Below are 17,423 nucleotides of genomic sequence, written 5' to 3'. Positions count from 1 at the left end.
GTTTCATATTTTCAGAATCTTTTCCTAAACAATCATATTTATAAGGTTTCCCTGTTTCATCTTCTCCAACAGCTGTTCCGAGCAGAGACAAAGGTCCTGGGTATAATTGTCTGCCAAACACTGTGTTGATGACAACTTTAGAGGTGGGGGGAGGGGGGAGGGGTGTGTGTATTTCCAATATCCTGATATCCTATAGTACTATTCCTAAACTTCAGGCCTTTTTAAACCTATCTGACTACAAGTTTGAGTAATTTTATTATTTCTTTCCATTTCATTGGAGCCTTTGGTATGAGCTGGACAGTGCACCAAAGCAATTTCCCTTGTACGTTTAATAGCTTCCAATAGCATTCAGATTTCAATTCCACTAGAAATATTCTTTTCTGCCGAGGTAATGAACTCTCATTCTTTCCATAGCACAGATGCTGCATGACACTCTCCAAAAGTGTATTTAGAATCAGCATAAATAGTCACTCATTGATTATGTCCCCATCAGGGACATGCTGTTAATTCAGTGTATCCAGCTCCTTGGGAACTCACCAAGGATTGCAGAGGTTCTGTTTCAAGTATCTCTAAGTTTCTCACCACTGCATAGTCTGTGTGTCATTTTTCGTTCCTGTAGTATGAAGATCCATTGGTGAACAAGGTTAGATTCAAGTTCTCTAGAGGGTGATCTCACAGATCTTCTCATAGTTGGCTGGAGTGAAACACTACCTCAGCATAATCATGATGCAACTCACCATCGGAGGGAAGAGGCAATAAAATTGCCGAATTCAAAACAATGTATCTTTTCAATGTAATATTGTCTGCTTTTAAAATTTTTAATTCATAACGATGTGCTCTTTGTGGGGATGATGTTTGTGTAGCATGTGTTTTAAGAATCAGTTCTATTTCACATGGGGGACGCACAGTGGTTGGGTGACCCAGAACCAATGGTTTGCTCCTCTTCATGATAGTTGCTGTTATTGCTGTCATGTTGACACGGGAATTATTCCCTGCTGCTACAGGATCCTGTTCAGTTGAGTAATAAGCCACAGAGCAGCAGTGTGGACCTAGCTTTTGAGTAAGGATGTGTAAGGCCCCAAACAACCTCACTCGACAAGACATTTAAAAGGGCTTACGGTTGTTCATGTACTCCCAGTTAGACGCATGGGAGAAATACCGACAAGATATTCTCAAGAGGTCAAAACAACAAAAAGAACTTTACTGGAAACTTTAAAAAATCAAAGAAATGTCGGCAAAAGGTTTAGAGCAGCATTCGATCAATATGAAACACTTCTTAAAGTATTAACTTGGCCAATTTAACTTGGCAAACTCTAAGCTCGTTTGATTTTAAGTTACTCAAAAATTCCAAGAAGAGGGAATTATAAGAAGAAGAAAGAGAAGAAGACAGAAAAGATATAGAAATCACACATATAGCTCTCAACTCCCAGATTCCAGTGGTGTTCGGATAGAAATTCCAAGAGGAGGTAGGGTCAAGACGTATTCTTGCCTTGTGTTCAGCTTTAAATACCCCTTGGCCTTCCTGGGCCCTTCTCCCAGATGGGACTTGTGATCATGTGGCCACTCAGGAACTGGGTTAGGGGCTCCAGAGGCAGGTGTAGAGCATGGCCTCCATTGTGCCAGTGATTGGCAGCCTGGGATACCAGCTCTAGGGGGGTGGGGGATGTACAGGGCAGTGTATCGCCTCACCAAGGCAAGGCTCGACCCATCCCTTCCCCCACATATATGCACCCCAAAATGTCTTGAGACATCAATTTTCCCAGTCTCTCACAGGACTCTGCTGGCTACTCCTTTGTTCTCATGCACAAAGGGCTTGGAGTGCCAGAGCAGAAACTAAAGCTCCTTTTATAGCATGGATAGTATTTTCTTCCTCTGGAAGAAAACATATAGGCTCCACTTCCTCTGCCTTGGTAGCTTCTGACAATTGTTTACTTAACTCCTTTAGCCCCGGTAACTAGAGTCTGCAATATCCTACTGTGCCTAAAAAATCTTCACAATTGTTTCTTTGTTACTGGTCTAGGTATTTCTACAATAGCCCGGACCCATTCTGGGTCTGCTAATCTCTCTCCTTTTGTCAATATAAATCCTAAATATTTTACTTCCTGATGACACAACTGAAGCTTAGAAAGAGATGCACGGGGGCCATTTTTTCTGCTAAAGCAGTACATAGACAAATAGTATCTTTCAAACAATTTTTGCATGCCTTGCTGTCAAGAAACAAATCGTTTACATATTGTACAAGTCTAGAATCTCCAGGCAATATAATATCTTTCAAATTTTTTCCTTTCCACCCCAACATGTGATTCTTAAAATAGCTGCAGATGTCAGAGGTGGCTTGGGCCGCAAACACACTTACTGCTAATTCATTATTAAAATTCTGGAGAGTCATTCCCCCCCGTAGGTCAACAAAGCCTGTTGCAATCTTCCCCAGTAGTTGCTGGGGTGTTCCTCTGGCCTCTGTCTACATTCCTGTACTTCAGTTCAATTTATTCTTATCTCCTCACAAGCTCTAATTGCGTTTATCAGATCTGCAGCCACTGTTTGGCAATTATCTGTTTGATTATTACAAGCCAAATCAGGATCAACCTGAGGGCAGGCAGTCTGACTTCCCCCTGCCTGTAGGGTTAATTCCACATTGTTTACAACTATCTTATCCTGCTCGTCTGGATGGAACAACTCCATCAACATCAAATCAACATCGGCCCAGGATGGATCATATCCTGAACAAATATCAGAAAATAATGATGCACATCAACCTGTACCTTCCCTTAACCTGGACATTTGATTTCCTCACGTAACCAAATCCCCGGGGTTCCAGGGGTGATGGATGTATATATACATGTAACACTGAAGGTGGGGGAGGAACGTTTCACACATCCATACACACCCCCATCCCCACCACTAGCTCTGTTGCAAGAGGATGAGGGATAATATTAGAAACCACGGGGGAAAGCTCAGCAGAAGCAGTGGGAACAGCAACAGCAATTGGGGGGCAAGCAACAAGCAGTACAAAGGAAGGAGTATAAGGTGGTGCAGAGACCATCTCTGCAGGTGCCTCGGTTAAATTATTCACAATTGCTGCAGTTAAAGTTCTTCCTCGGTTTTCGTACTTGTTTTCAACCATCATCTTTATGGTGGTCAAATGCCCAATTATCCCATACATACCAATAATCCATTTGTGCTGGGAAATTGTCTTCCAGACAACATCACAAAAAGGTGCTACTCCGAACATCTAACATTAAGATAACCAAGAACATTATAGCTCTCATCAGTTGGTATATATATTTTCTGTTAATTTACTTAATATTCTACACTGTTGGACTAATCTGTCCCTCATGGAAGTTTGGGGTCATCTTCACCCACTATAACAATGCTCAGTCTCTGATATTTTATTTTATTTTCTAAACAATGAAAACTAAAGTCAGATTGTGATAGAAAACAAGAAACTGATGGGCAAAAAAGTAAAATAAAAGAAGCTGAAAAGGTGAAATGCTCATTTTATATACTAAGAGAATATCCAGTCCAAATTTTGAATGAAGGGCTGCTATAGTTTCCCATTTGCCATGATACAAAAACGTTTGCCAAATCTTTTATCTGTTAAGTAGGAAAGTAGCACAGCACATATATCCCTGAAAATTTAGGCTAAATCTAAGAGCAACCTATATGTCAGTGTGTTTATCCCTTACAAGATAGGTCCTAAAATAATAATCTTACCTTATTTCTTCACATAAAATAAAATAAAATAAAATAAAATAAAATAAAATAAAATAAAATGTCGCTAAAGGACACGGAATGATTCACACGAACACATCTCAGTAGTATGACAGGAAAAGAAGTAACTTTATTTTCTGACTCTAGTATTTATAGATTCTTGACAATGACCGGGGATTGGATAACTAAGTTACTACCTTCCCAATCACACTGGTCATGTGAAACGTCCATCAAAGGACGCTTCTTAGAAGGAATGTGTAAACACTTATGTTTACAGTTACTTTCCTGGAAAAGTAACTAAAACTATGAAAACAAGATCAGAAGGCTTAGTTTTTAGGGTGACAATAAAATATACTGATCTTAAAAAAAAATTTCTATTTCAGGGCATGCAATATCTGTATAGCAATAATCCCCATGTAGGTTTAATGTATTTAGACCTAAGTGTAAGCCCTGTTTTCTGCAAATCTGAGCAGCTGAGGGAGTGGGGGTCTTTAGTCTGGAGAAAAGGAGGCTCAGGGGAGACCTTCTTGCTCTCTACAAATCCCTGACAGGAGGTTGTAGCCAAGTGGGGGGTGGTCTCTTCTCCCAGGTACCAAGTGACAGGACAAGAGGACAAAGCCTCAAGCTGCACCAGGGGAAGTTCAGGTTGGACATCAAGAAGAATTTCTTCATGGAAAGGGTTGTTAGCATTGGAACGGGCTGCCCAGGGAGGGAGTGGAGTCCCCATCCCTGGAGGTGTCCAAGGAATGACTGGACATGGCATTCAGTGTTCTGGTCTGGTTGACAAGATGGTGATCGATCAAAGGTTGGACTCGATCTTGGAGGTCTTTTCCAACTTAAATGATTCTGTGAAATCTCTTACATACATAAACAAAAAAATCCTGATGAGATTTAATAGTCTTTCTCTCATTTCCTGCTTCTGATGTTTTGTTGTAGTTGTTGTCAAATGGATGTCAGCTAAGTCTGATTCCCTATCCAGTTTATGTTTACCTAAGCAATTGAGTCATCTTTCAAAGCATTTTCATTTGGCCCAGTTCTACCTCAGTTCTGTTTTAGGGCTATGATTTAATTGGGGATTTTGTTGTGCTGCAGTTTGCCACAAAGAATCTGTGTTACTTCTAAGATTGGTGATTTTGCAGAGCTCCACTGTTTGCTTGGAACGGCTTAGGTTCTGTTTCATTGTACTTCTCAAAAATTTGCTCTCCTCTTATGCTTGACAAAACCACAGTCTTAAGTAAATTCACAAGAAACTGTGCTTGTAGTTCTAAACAGAAGAGCCTTTGGATTTCGCTTTACAGAATTTTAACATGAAGTTCTGTGTTCATACTTATAGTTCCCTAGCTCCCAAACAGGGCTTTTCCCCTCACCCATTTATAAGTTGCTGCAATCCTCATATAAAGATAGCAAGAGAAGGCCCAGAGAGGGCTGACTTCATGTGTCCTTTCCAGGCAAATTATTGTGCATATGAAAAATCTGGAAGACCTGACCTATATCTGGAAGGTTAAAGGCAAGAACCAGCTAATATTGGACAATACCAGCTGCTTTAAACTGACTTAATTTCAGAAGTAGAAAACTTTGCTAAAGAGGGCCATTTTTGTTTCCTTTCATGCTGGGAGTCAGATTTTCCTTGAACAGATTTTAATAGCAGCAATGAAAATACTACTGTGTCCAGCATGTGACAAGGAATTAATAGAATTCCTTGGGAAAACAGGACCATGCTGTAAGAGCATGCTTGACACACCATACACAGTAATAAAATGACAGATACGCTGAAATGTCTAAATATTAAAAGCAAAAGTATTTTTATTTTAAAAAAAAAGTCAAGACACACAAATGCTTTACCTGGCAATAAAATCAAACTCTGATCCTGCAAGCATTAACACTCCAAAGAGAGTAGACACAGCTCCATCCAACACTGGTGCAAACATATGTTCCAATGCAAGGACAGCCCTACGGTTCTTGTCTCCTACAGCAGTTAAAAATGCCTGTAAAACAATGAAATCCATTTCATTAGAGAGACATGTACAGTCTTTCAAACAGCCTCTCTCTTAGTATGCAGTTTTTCACCAGCTAATTACTTCAATTTACAGTCCATTAACGTATCTCTATAGTAGGCTAGATTTCAGGACAAGGTCTGATCATGCAGTCATACCATATAGCTGCTGCTGAAGTCACATGACCAGAGTAAGCATTGATTACAGAGTCAGAGCCATAGTAATAATTTTGGAAACGATGCATGCTTCAATCATCAGGCTTTTCATTTCTTTCTCAGTTTGCTTGTTTCCACACGCAAAGAATTCATTTTATAGTAAAAGTACCTCAGGTGTAAAAATTATAGGGCTTTTCTTGTCATTCTCACGAGGGCATAGTTTCCATGACTGTCATGAGAACTTTGTTGTAAAACTAGCCAATACTGATTCAGGTTTTCCTGAATACATTTGGAACAGGCCAAGGACTTGCAACTTTTGCTCATGCACACAGTCACATCCACGGTAGCATTTACTAGTGGATCAGGTCTTTCTGTCACTTTACACAGAAGTGTTCACTGATACAGTGCATTTCTCCTCACAGGTCTGAGGATCCACACTATCACATATACACAGTAGGCACTCAACTGATGGAAAGTTGCCAGTGTATTCAACAGGACCAGTATAAAGTAACACTGCTAAGTCGTGTGCTTCTTTTTTACATTCCTATTTCACTCAAGATGAATGTTTTTGCAACTTTTTCTACTTCAAACCTAGCAGCACTATACTATGCCCAACTACATAGCATACTAGCTAGCAGTGCTATATACAACCAACTCTGTACCTCATCTACAACATGTAGATGCTGGGTGGTGCCAGCTGTCCCCATGGCCAGTTCAAACCTTGTGAAGCCACATATAACCAGCCCCTAGGGAGCTCCAGCAACCAGGAGCGATGCAAGCAGGGCATGTAAACAGGGAGTGTCATTTGAGAGAAGCAGTGCCGTAGTTTGCATGGAAGGGCACCTGAGAAGGGCAACACTACCAGTTGTTGGGCTGCTGCCTGATCTGCTCACCCACAGGCATAGGCTGTGGCCCTGATGGTCACCCCAACTAGCTGTTGGCTATGCAAACATACCTGGCAGCTTGAGGACTCCAGAGGATTAGAAGGGCTTATTAGGCAGCGCTTTGGGATTGTTGGAAGCATGGTGGCAGAGACCTGGTGAGGGCTGTGTTCTGCAGCAGCCAGGGACCATCTACCTACTCCAGCTAGCCTGGGATGAATGGAAGTGGCCACCCAGACAGAGCTTCCTGTCAGGGAAGCTGCTGTCCAAGTGGAGGGCTGTAAATTCTGTACCCCACACTTCTGAATGGAGGAGGGTGCAAGCTCCACCTGTGCAAAGTGTGTTCAGGTGGAGTCACTCAGGCAGCTGGTGGAGGAGCTGAAGGAGGAAGTCAGCAGGCTACACTGTATTAGGGAGGGGGAACAAGAAATAGATAATTATTCGAGACTTTGCAAGAAGAAATACTAGGGCCCCGTGGCACTGACCTCCAAGGACTACCAGACAAAGAGCATCAACAGCAAGCTGACAGCACCTTGGAGACGAAGGTGCCATGGTCTCTGGTGACTTGTGTCATCAGGATATCTATCACTCCCCCCTATTTCCTTGTATGTACTAACCAGCAACAGATACAAAGTCTTGGCAGTGGGTGGAGCCAATGGACAACTCTCACAGGGAGAAACTGCACCAGTTGTACACACTAAAATCTGCAAAAGAAAGCGGTGAGTGATAGTAGCAGGTGAATCTGCTGAGAGGTACCGAGGCACACGCTTCAGCTGACCTGATATACAGTCTAGGGAAGTTTGCTGCTTGTCAGGAGCCAAGATACAGGATGTCACAGAGAGGCTGACACAACTGGCTAAAAGCACAGACTACTATCCTCTACTTCTCTTCCACGTGGGCACCAATGACATGGTAAAGCATAGTCTGGGCAAGATCAAACAGGACTTCAGAGCCCTGGGGGTGCAAGCGAAGGGGACAGGGGCCCAAGTGATCTTCTCCTCTGTCTTGCCAGTCAGGGATAAGGGTGTAGGCAGAAGTCGACACATCATGCAGATCAACACCTGGCTTGGTGGCCAGTGTTGTCGCCAGGGTTTTTGCTTTCTATGATCACAGGATGTTCTTCAATGAATGCAATCTATTTGGGACAGATGGGATCCACCTATATAGAAGAGGCAGGAGAATCTTAGTTGGCAGATTGGTTGACTTAGTAAATCATGCTTTAAACTAAGGAACTTGGGGGGATGGGGGTGGAGGGGTGTTCAAAGCTGTAAAATTCATGTGCTCACAAGCAACAGGGTGAATGAGCACATCTACCAGAGTAGTGAGCAATGCTCCCCAACCCTCCAAAAAGACTAAAGAGTTGACAGTCCAACTGAAGTGTTGCTATAGCAATGCACACAGCATGGGCAACAAACAGGAGGAGCTGGAAGCCGCTGTGCAGCTGGAAAGCTATAATCTGATCGCTATCACTGAAACTTGGTGAGATGAATTGCATTATTAGAGCACTGCAATCGATGGCTATAAACTGCTCAGGATGGCCAGGCAAGGAATCATAGAATCCTAGAATTGTTAAGGTGGGAAAAGACTTTTAAGTTCATCAAGTCCAACCACTGACCTAGAACCACCACCACATGCACCACTAAGCCATGTCCTCAAGTGCCATATCCACATATTCTTTAACACTTCCAGGGATGGTGACTCTACCACTTCCCTGGGCAGTCTGTTCCAATGCTTTACAACCCTTTCCACGAATAAATTTTTCCTATTATCCAATCTAAACCTTCCCTGGCGCAACTTGAGGCCATTTCCTCTAGTCCTGTCACTTGTAACCTGGGAGAGGAGACTGACGCCCACCTCACTACAACCTCCTTTTGGGTATTTGTAGAGAGCAATAAGATCTCAATGAGCCTCCTTTTCTCCAGACTAAACACCCTCAGTTCCTTCAGCCACTCCTCATAAGACTTGTGCTCCAGACCTTTCACCAGCTTTGTTGCCCTTCTCTAGACTTGCTCCAGCACCTCAATGTCTTTCTTGTAGTGAGGGGCCCAGAACTGAAGAGAGTATTGGAGGTGTGGCCTCAACAGTGCTGAGTACAGGAGAATGATCGCTTCCCTAGTCCTGCTAGCCACACTGTTTCTGATACAAGCCAGGATGCCATTTGCCTTCCTGGACCCCTGGCCACACGCTGGTTCATGTTCAGGAAGGAGAGGTGGGGGGAGGGGGTTGCCCTCTATGTGAAAAAAATTGATTAATTGCACAGAGCTGTTTTTGACAACGAGCAGTACACAGGTTGAGAGCTTATGGGTGAAAATTAGAGGCCAAGCCAACAAACAAAACCTTGTGTCTGGTGTTTACTACAGGCCACATTATCAAGGGGAGGATGTTGATGAAGCATTCTTGCTTCAACTATAGGAAGCATCACGATCGCAGGCTCTGATCCTGCTGGGGGACTTCAACCACCCTGACATCCACTGGAAAAGCATCACAGCAAGATGCAAGAAGTCTAGGAGCATCTTGGAGTGCATTGAGGATAACTTCCTAATCCAGGTGATGGCATGGTAGGCCAGATGGCATGGCATGGCAGGATGGGTCGACAAGGGAGGAGCAGTGGATGTTGTCTACCTCAACTTCAGCAAGGCTTTTGACACTGTCTCACATTACATCCTCGTAGGTAAGCTCAGGGAATGTGGGTTAGATGAATGGACGGTGAGGTTAATCATGAACTGGCTGAATGGCAGAACTCAGAGGGTCATGATCAGAGGAGTAGAATCCAGTTGGAGGCCTGTAGTCAGTGGCATTCCCCAGGAATCAATACTAAATTCTTCATGGAAAGGGTTGTAAAGCATTGGAACAGACTGCCCAGGGAAGTAGTAGAGTCACCATCCCTGGAAGTGTTAAAGTAACATGTGAATATGGCTCCTCAACATGAGGGAGAACTTCTTTACATTGAGAGTAGCAGAGCAGTGGAACCAGCGGCCCAGGGAGGTCGTGGAGTCCCCCTCTCCAGAGACATTCAAAACCCACCTGGACATGTTCCTGTGTCACCTGCTCTGGGTGACCCTGCCTTGGCAGGGGGGTTGGACTGGATGACCTCCAGAGGTCTTTTCCAACCCTAACTGTTCTGTGATTCTGTGATAGAAAGCCCAACCAGAGGAGATGCATTACTGGGCCTTTTGCACACCAATGCAGAGGAACTAATTGGAGAGGTCAAGATCAGTAGGTAGCCTGGGCTGCAGTGAACATGCCCTGGGGGAATTAATGATATTGAGGGATGTAGCCCAGGCGAATAGTATAGTCAAGATCCTAAACCTTAGGAAAGCCAACTTTCAGTTGTTTCCCTGTGCTCTGATCACTGATCACTATCTTCTAAAACATCACATGGCAATGACAGTGAAAGTGTAAAAGTGACAGTTACTTCAGAAATTGTCCTTTATTGAATAAAATTCATCAAAAGAATATGAAGTCCATAGCAAGGAGTAAATCCCTCTGGGAGATGGGCTGAGTGAGAGAGATGGGGAAAGCTCCACCTTGCCTAGTGTGTTGTTGCATTGTGGGGTGTCCCCTGTGCTTTTGGGATGTGGTGCTGTATTTGGAGATCTGCCCAGCAAGCTGCCAGGTTGGAGGAGTCCCTGGGCCAAGCACTCTGTTTTGCCAGGGGCAGTTGCAGTGGCTATCGCAGATTCATAGAGATCAAAGCTGACTTAACAAGGCATTAAATATGTTCCTGTGAAAAACTATTCTGCTGGTTCATCCAAGAATTTGTATGTTTTGAAACTTAAATCATTATCTGTCCTTAGGCTAGCAATAGAAATTGGAAGGAGATGGATTTGATGAGTGGACTGTTCAGTGGATAAGGAATTGGTTGAACAATCGGATCCAGAGGGTAGTGGTCAATGGCTCAGAGTCCCAGTGGACATCAGTGACCAGTGGTGTCCCTCAGGGGTCCTGTGTTGGTTTTGCATGGCCTGGTTTTTGGTAGCAGGGGGGCCACAGAGGTGGCTTCTGTGTCCAGCAGAGCCAATCCCTGATGGCTCTGAAGATGGACATGCCGCTGGCCAAGGCTGGGCCAATTAGAGAGGTTGGTGTCCTGCGGTGACTGTGATGTTAAATTGTATCCCCATTCATCTGCCTAGCCCAGAAATAGGTTTTGTATCTTTAAAACTTCATCTGAGAGTAAAAGTGAGTAGAGAAGAAGCACCGAGTCTGTTATCAGGGACTGTACTTGCTCCCCCCGCATTCCAGGATGGAGTTTAGACTACAGCACAGACAGACAACGAGGGAGAGATCGCCTTTGCTTTCCAGCTAGCCGAAGCAGAGAGGTCTTCCTGGACTTTTTCCTTTCCCTTTTCTTGGAATGATTCGAACCTGCTCTGGACTGGGGACTCGGGGGAGCACCGGGAGCTTGCACCCGTGGACTACCGGGAGCCCAGCCTGGGCAGCGGCATTTTCCAACGCCAGAGGGATTGATAACAAAACGAACACCCACAGGAGGGAGACCCTCTGAATTTGTCATCTCTTCAGAGCGGCAAGAGGTTTTGTAATTTGGTATTGTTCATTTTTGTGCTGGGTAGTGCTTTCTAGTGCAATCTATCACAGCCTGTTAAATAAACAGGTTTTTTTCCACTTCTCTTGGAGAAATCTCTTCCCAAACTGGTGGGGGGGGGGGGGGGGGGGGGGAGGGGAGGGGAAGTGGCCACGTGAGTTTGCTTCCTGGAGGGGACCCCATTGGAGGTTTTCTCCCAAATTTCCCCTAAACCAGGACAGTTGGTAATGCCTCTGTGATAACATATTTAAGAAGAAAATCAAAACAAAGTGGGGACACAGTTTTTTTTTTCTAGCCAGAGAAGAGGAGGAGGTGAAAACATGTGGGGGAAACAACATGGAGACACCAAGGTCAGTGAAGAAGGAGGGGGAGGAGATGCTCCAGGAGACAGAGCTGATATTCCTCTGCAGGCCATGGTAATGACCATGGTGAAGCAGGCTGTCCCCTTGTAGCCCATGGGGATCCACAGGGGATGCAGAGATCCACCTGCAGCCCATGGGGGAGGTGCCCACACCAAAGTGTGTGGATGCCCAGGGGAGGCTGTGGTCCAGTGGAAGACCCAGTGGAGAGAGGGGGACCCTGCTTCCAAGCTGGAGCAGCCTGTCCTTGGAGGACTGCACCCCGTGGAAGAGTGACCCATGCCGCAGCAGCTTTGGGCGGACTCTTTGCCTGTGGGAGGGACTCACATTGCAGCAGTTTTGGGAAGACTGCTGCTCGTGAGATTGGAACCATGCTGCAGAAGTTCACAGAGAACTGTCTCCCATGGGAGGGATCGCATGGCATAGCAGGGGAAGGACTTCTCTCCCTGAGCAGTGGAAGAAGATCTTGGGTGAGAAACTGACCAAAACCCCCATGCCCTCTCTCCCTGTGCCATCGGGGTAGAAGGAGGGAGGAGTTGGGGGATAAAAGGTGTTTTTAAGGGCTTATTTTATTTCTCATTATCCTCCTCTGACTTTTTTAGTAATTAATTCACTTTGTACTTCTAAGTTGAGCCTGTTTTGTCCTTGGAGTGTTTTCTCCTGGTCCTTATCTCAACTCATGATCCCTTTGTTTAATTTTTTTCCTCTCCTCTGTCCAGCTGTAGCAGGGGAGGGTGAGTGAGCAGCTGTTGTGGGTGCCTGGCATTTGGACAGTGTCAACCATGACATGTCCATATTGGGACCAGTGTTATTTAATATCTTCATTAATGACATAGAGAGAGGGATCGAGGGCACCCTCAGCAAATTTGCAGATGACACCAAACTCAGTGGTGAAGGTGACCTGCCTGACGGATGGGATGCTGTCCAGAGGGACCTGGACAAGCTCGAGAAGAAGTCGCCCATGGGAATCTCATGAGATTTAACAAATCCAAGTGTAAGGTGCTGCACCTAGATCAGAGCAACCCCCAGTATCAATCCAGGCTTGGGGGATGAACCGATCGAGAGGAGCCCTGGTGAGAAGGGCTTGGGAGTGCTGGTGGACGAGAGGCTGGACATGAGCTGGCAATGTGCACTCGCAGCTCAGAAAGCCAATTGTATCCTGGGCTGCATCAAAAGCAGCATGGGCAGCAGGGCGAGGGAGGGGATTCTTCCCGTCTGCTCTGCTCTCGTGAGAACCCACCTGGAGTACTGCATCCAGCTCTGGGGTCCCCAGCACAGGAGGGCCACGAAGATGATTAGAGGGATGGAGAGACTCTTCTGTGAGGAAAGGCTGAGAGCACTGGGATTGTTCAGGTGACCTTATTGTGACCTTCCAGTACCTGAAGGGAGCCTACAAGAAAGATGGAGAGGGCCTTTTCACAAGGGCATGTAGTGACAGGACAAGGGGGAACAGTTTTAAACCAAAAGAGAGTAGATTTAGTGTCCGGTATCAGACACAGCTTTTTTCTCTTTGATGTTTCCACTGGTTTTGACTGAATTTGTGGCATTCAGAAATCAAGGCATCTAAATCTTTTTTGATTGGCATCAGGATTTTGTTACCAAGAAGTCCATGACTGAGGGAAGAAGAGTCCACATTGCCTGACTGATAACTGTAACCACAAGAATCATGAAATAAGTGTTGAATTAGCTTGATTTGTTTCTTTTTCTTGAACTTTAATTAATGTTTGGATTTTTTTCAGTTATTCAAGGGACTGGTGGATGGGACCCCCTGGGAAACTGCTCTCAGGGATAAAAGTGCTGAACAGAGCTGGAAGCTATTTAAAGAGATCTTTCTTAGAGCACAAGAACTATCAATTCCCATGTGCAAGAAATCAGGCAAGGAAGGCAGGAGTAAGGCATGTCTGAGTAAGGACCTCCTGGTCAAACTGAAACACAAGAGGGAAATGCATGGGCAGTGGAAGCAGGGGCACACATCCCGGGAAGAATATAGGGATGCTGCCCAGATGTGTAGGGATGGGATCAGGAATCCAGCACAGCTGGAGATAAATTTGGCAAGGGATGTGAATAATAATAATAATAATAATAATAATAATAATAATAATAATAATAATAATAATAATGGCTTTTACAGGTATGTTAGTCAGAAAAGGAAGGAAAAATAAATTGCATCTTCCCTGATAAATAGGGCATCTGGTGACAATCTACATGGAGGAGGCTGAGGTCCTCAACAACTTTTTTGCTTCTGTTTTCAATGGCAATCTCTCTTCCCACATCTCTCAAGTCTCTGAATCTCAAGGCAGAGATTGAGGGAAGGAAGTCCTACCCATTGTAGGAGACGATCAGGTTTGAGACCACCTGAGGAACCTGAACATATACAAGTCTATGGGACCCAGTGAGATGCATCCCAGGGTCCTTAGGGAATTAATCAATGTAGTTGTCAAGCCACACATATTTGAAAAGCCATGGCAGTTAGGCAAAGTTCCCAGTGACTGGAAAAAGAGAAACATCATGCCTCACTGCTAACTGTGACCACAAGAATCACAAAATGACTGTTGGGTTAGCTTGATTTCTTTCATTTTCTTGAACTTTAATTAACGTTTTGATTTTTTCCTCTCTATTTGTAAAGGGTAATAACTGAAGCAAAGAAGAGGCCAAAAATGGAAAACTGTATTTCCAGAATGGCTTGAAGAGAAGTACTGCTCAAAGTTGTGAGAAAGGACGTGCTACATCAGGACAGCAATTCAGTGTTATTGCAACTTATTGTATTATTTTGTAAAATATTTCTATAAATATTTAAAGAGGTACGCATATGCAAAAAAACACTGTAAAGCATATCATCTGGACTCAATTGCCTCCACTTAATAGAGTGAGGACAATATTGGGTTTGCTCTGTACTTATTGTACTTTCATCTCTTTGCCACAACTTTATCTAGTTCTAAATTTCAGCTTAAGTTTCTGCTGCTTAAATATTGTTTGATTTACTTGTATATTTCAATGCAAATATTGCTTATGTAATAGGATTTTTTCTGTAAAGGTTTATGTTTGTTTAAAATATTTTAAATTTGCATATCACAAACTGTGGTAGTATGAAATGTTACTGTTAATTTTCAAACATGCTATGCACAATATTTTTAAAAAATAAGCAGATATGAAGTAAAATATGTCAGTCTTGGAGACTTAAATAGTTTTAGCTGTGTGCAGATTTTGTTTTGCTGTGTGTATTGATGTGTGCATCTCAAAGTGTGCCTGTCAGTGTGTATGTTCCCAGTGTACTGTAGTTTCTCTTTTACTGTATGGTAACCCTTAATGGACTTATGAACCCACTGATGCTGGTGTGAGTCTGCCTTTCCCTGCTAATAGGCACTAGTGAAAACTGCACTGGTCTTAACTAACATGTACCATAGACTACCATTATCAAAGGGCCAAGATAAAATAGAAGACAGGAAGTCAGAGTTTGGGAGTGTGGTTCAGTTTCCCACTCAATTAATGACTTGGTACACGTGATTTCGGTCAAGTCATGCAACTGCCCTGTGCCTCAGTTTCTCAGTCAGTAAAATGGGCATAATTGTACTTACCTACTTCCCAGGAGAGTTACGAAGCTTAATTACTGTTCACAAAAGTGTTTTGACATTTTTCGTAAACAGTGCCAAGTGTCTGCAAACACTATAATCATTCTTTTTTCACTTCAAAATGTGCTGAGAGCATTTGCACATTTGCATTGAGAGGTGCTGGTGGTTATAGAAATTCAAAGAGCGTATGCCTTATTTTGATATTGATACTGTTAACTGAGTGGCATTAGAAGCTAAATAATCTATTTTTTTCTTGGCAAGCCACAGCTCAGCTGTCTCCCTATAGCATTCAAAGCAGTAACCTCTGTCACCTTATTTTAATTGCAGGAAAGAAGTTAATAAGAAGTGAGAAAAATCAAATGGAAGAATTAAAAATAACCCTTCTATTTTTACTTATTAAATATGAATGACTTTCTGTTGGATCCAGGACTAATGAGTGACTCTTTTCCTCTGTTGTTTTGATTTGTTTTCCTATGCTGCATTGGCACTTTTAATTAAAACAGCTAAATTGGGATCTCTTTGTGAAGCTAATTTAGCTTTTTTTTGGTTATGTTTCAGTTTAAAGATGTATTGCTGCAAGTGAAGGGCCTGAAAAATTGCTTCAACCTCTGTGTTCTGTTTGAAACCAAACCATAGGGATGGAGAACCTTAGCTTAAAATACTAGAACAAAAGTTCTCATTCTCTCTCTCTTCATCTTTCTTCATCATTTTTCTGCCCCTGCCTGATTCCTTGTCCTGCATGTCATGTGCAGGTGATCTGTCTGCTGCTTCACACTTCAATAGTCACATTGACAGAGAGAACTTGGTGGCTGACAACATTTATTTTGGTTTGCTTTGGGGATTTTAAAAACCTTTTTAATTGTGAATGATATTTATATTTTTGTATCATGTTTTCTTACAGTATTTGTCATGACAGTTTATACCAAGCAAAATACAGGGACCTTATTTCTATCGGAAACACTATGACAGCTATGTTTTTCCTTTTAAATGCATTTTTATTTGTATAGAATGCTCACTAATGTTAAATAGGAAAGAGTATATTGTTGCCGCTGGACACGAAATAGGTCACACGAACGCATCTCGAGGTGTGGTGAAAGGAAGAGAGAACTTTATTTCTTCTCTCAGAATTTATAGGCTTCTGACCACGGCCAGGGATTGGATAGTCAGGATAACACCTTCCCAACCACACTGGCCGTGAGAGATGTCCATCAAAAAACGTGTATCAGAAAGAATGTATACATATCTATGTTTACAGTTACTGTCCTGGGAAAGTCTTTAGAAAACTATGTCAGCAAGCTCAGAAAACTGAGTTTTCAGGGAGACAGGATATAACATATTAAAGGCTCAACATACCTTTCAGCATAAGGAGGCAAAAGAAAAAAATATTCAAACTGGATCTCATCTCCTGTCTATTTTGATAGAAGTAGGTTTGTGTCTGTCTTGGGGTGACTGTACTATACTGTATCCCCTATTGTCTGCTTTACGCCCAGGAATGGGTCCTGTAACTTTAAGCTAGGTCAGAGAGAGGGAGGAGGCAAAGCAGGTGGAATTCTTTCAGCGAGATTTTCACACATCCTCCCCCGGGTTCACTTGGCTGTGTTGTCAGCATGGACAGAGGGAGTACATCTTTGCTTTTTAGCTAGCTTCTTGTTTGTTAGCTAAGGCAAGAAGTTTTCCTGGGACTGTGGCTTCTTCTTCTGGAACTGTTCAGCTTTGCTCCAGTCCGAAAAACCAGACCATCATCGGGACCCCCACGCCACAGCCCAGCAGGGGGAGGCTTCAGGGACGCCACATCCCGAGCAGGTCTCTCAAAATCCACCAGCTTTCTCCACAATGGGAAGGTTTATTATCTAACATTATTCATTCTCTTTTCCTGTGCCTGCGTGGACTCTGCTTGTTAAATAAACAGGGGTTTTTTCACTTTCCTCCAAGAAATTCCTTTTGAACCTGTGGGGGAGGGGCTGCCGAAACCTACCTTTCTTTAGAGGAGACACCCTTTCAGGACGTTTTCTCCTAATTTGTCTCAAACCGAGACAGTGTCATTTCAGTTACAAAGATAAAATTATGACATATAATTTATGTGAAAATTTATTTTTGTAGTGTACATAGAAGTCAGTCTTTTGAAAGAAATATATATTTAAAAGAGTTTATATGCAATGATGATAGCATTGTTTTAGAACACTGCTGAAATGTGATTATGGTGCATACTTT

General features: G+C 43.3%; 1 protein-coding gene across 2 annotated transcripts in view; it reads left to right on the top strand.

Moving 5' to 3' along the window:
• The window catches only part of LOC131591460 (protein patched homolog 1-like), a 213,093-nt gene extending 197,361 nt beyond the window's left edge, over positions 1-15,732 (top strand). Inside the window, exon 25 of one of the 2 annotated variants that reach the window (XM_058862187.1) lies at positions 14,270-15,732. In XM_058862187.1, the coding sequence (XP_058718170.1) occupies positions 14,270-14,281 (12 nt within the window). In that variant the 3' untranslated portion in view covers positions 14,282-15,732. Of the gene's footprint in view, positions 1-9,153; positions 11,356-14,269 lie in introns of those variants that run through there. The other variant, XM_058862185.1, reaches the window with a different exon arrangement.
• The last annotated feature ends 1,691 nt before the right edge of the window (positions 15,733-17,423 follow it).

This window comes from Poecile atricapillus, chromosome W (assembly GCF_030490865.1).
Source record: "Poecile atricapillus isolate bPoeAtr1 chromosome W, bPoeAtr1.hap1, whole genome shotgun sequence".
Taxonomy (NCBI): Eukaryota; Metazoa; Chordata; class Aves; order Passeriformes; family Paridae; genus Poecile; species Poecile atricapillus.
This window is presented reverse-complemented; position numbering and strand designations above follow the sequence as displayed.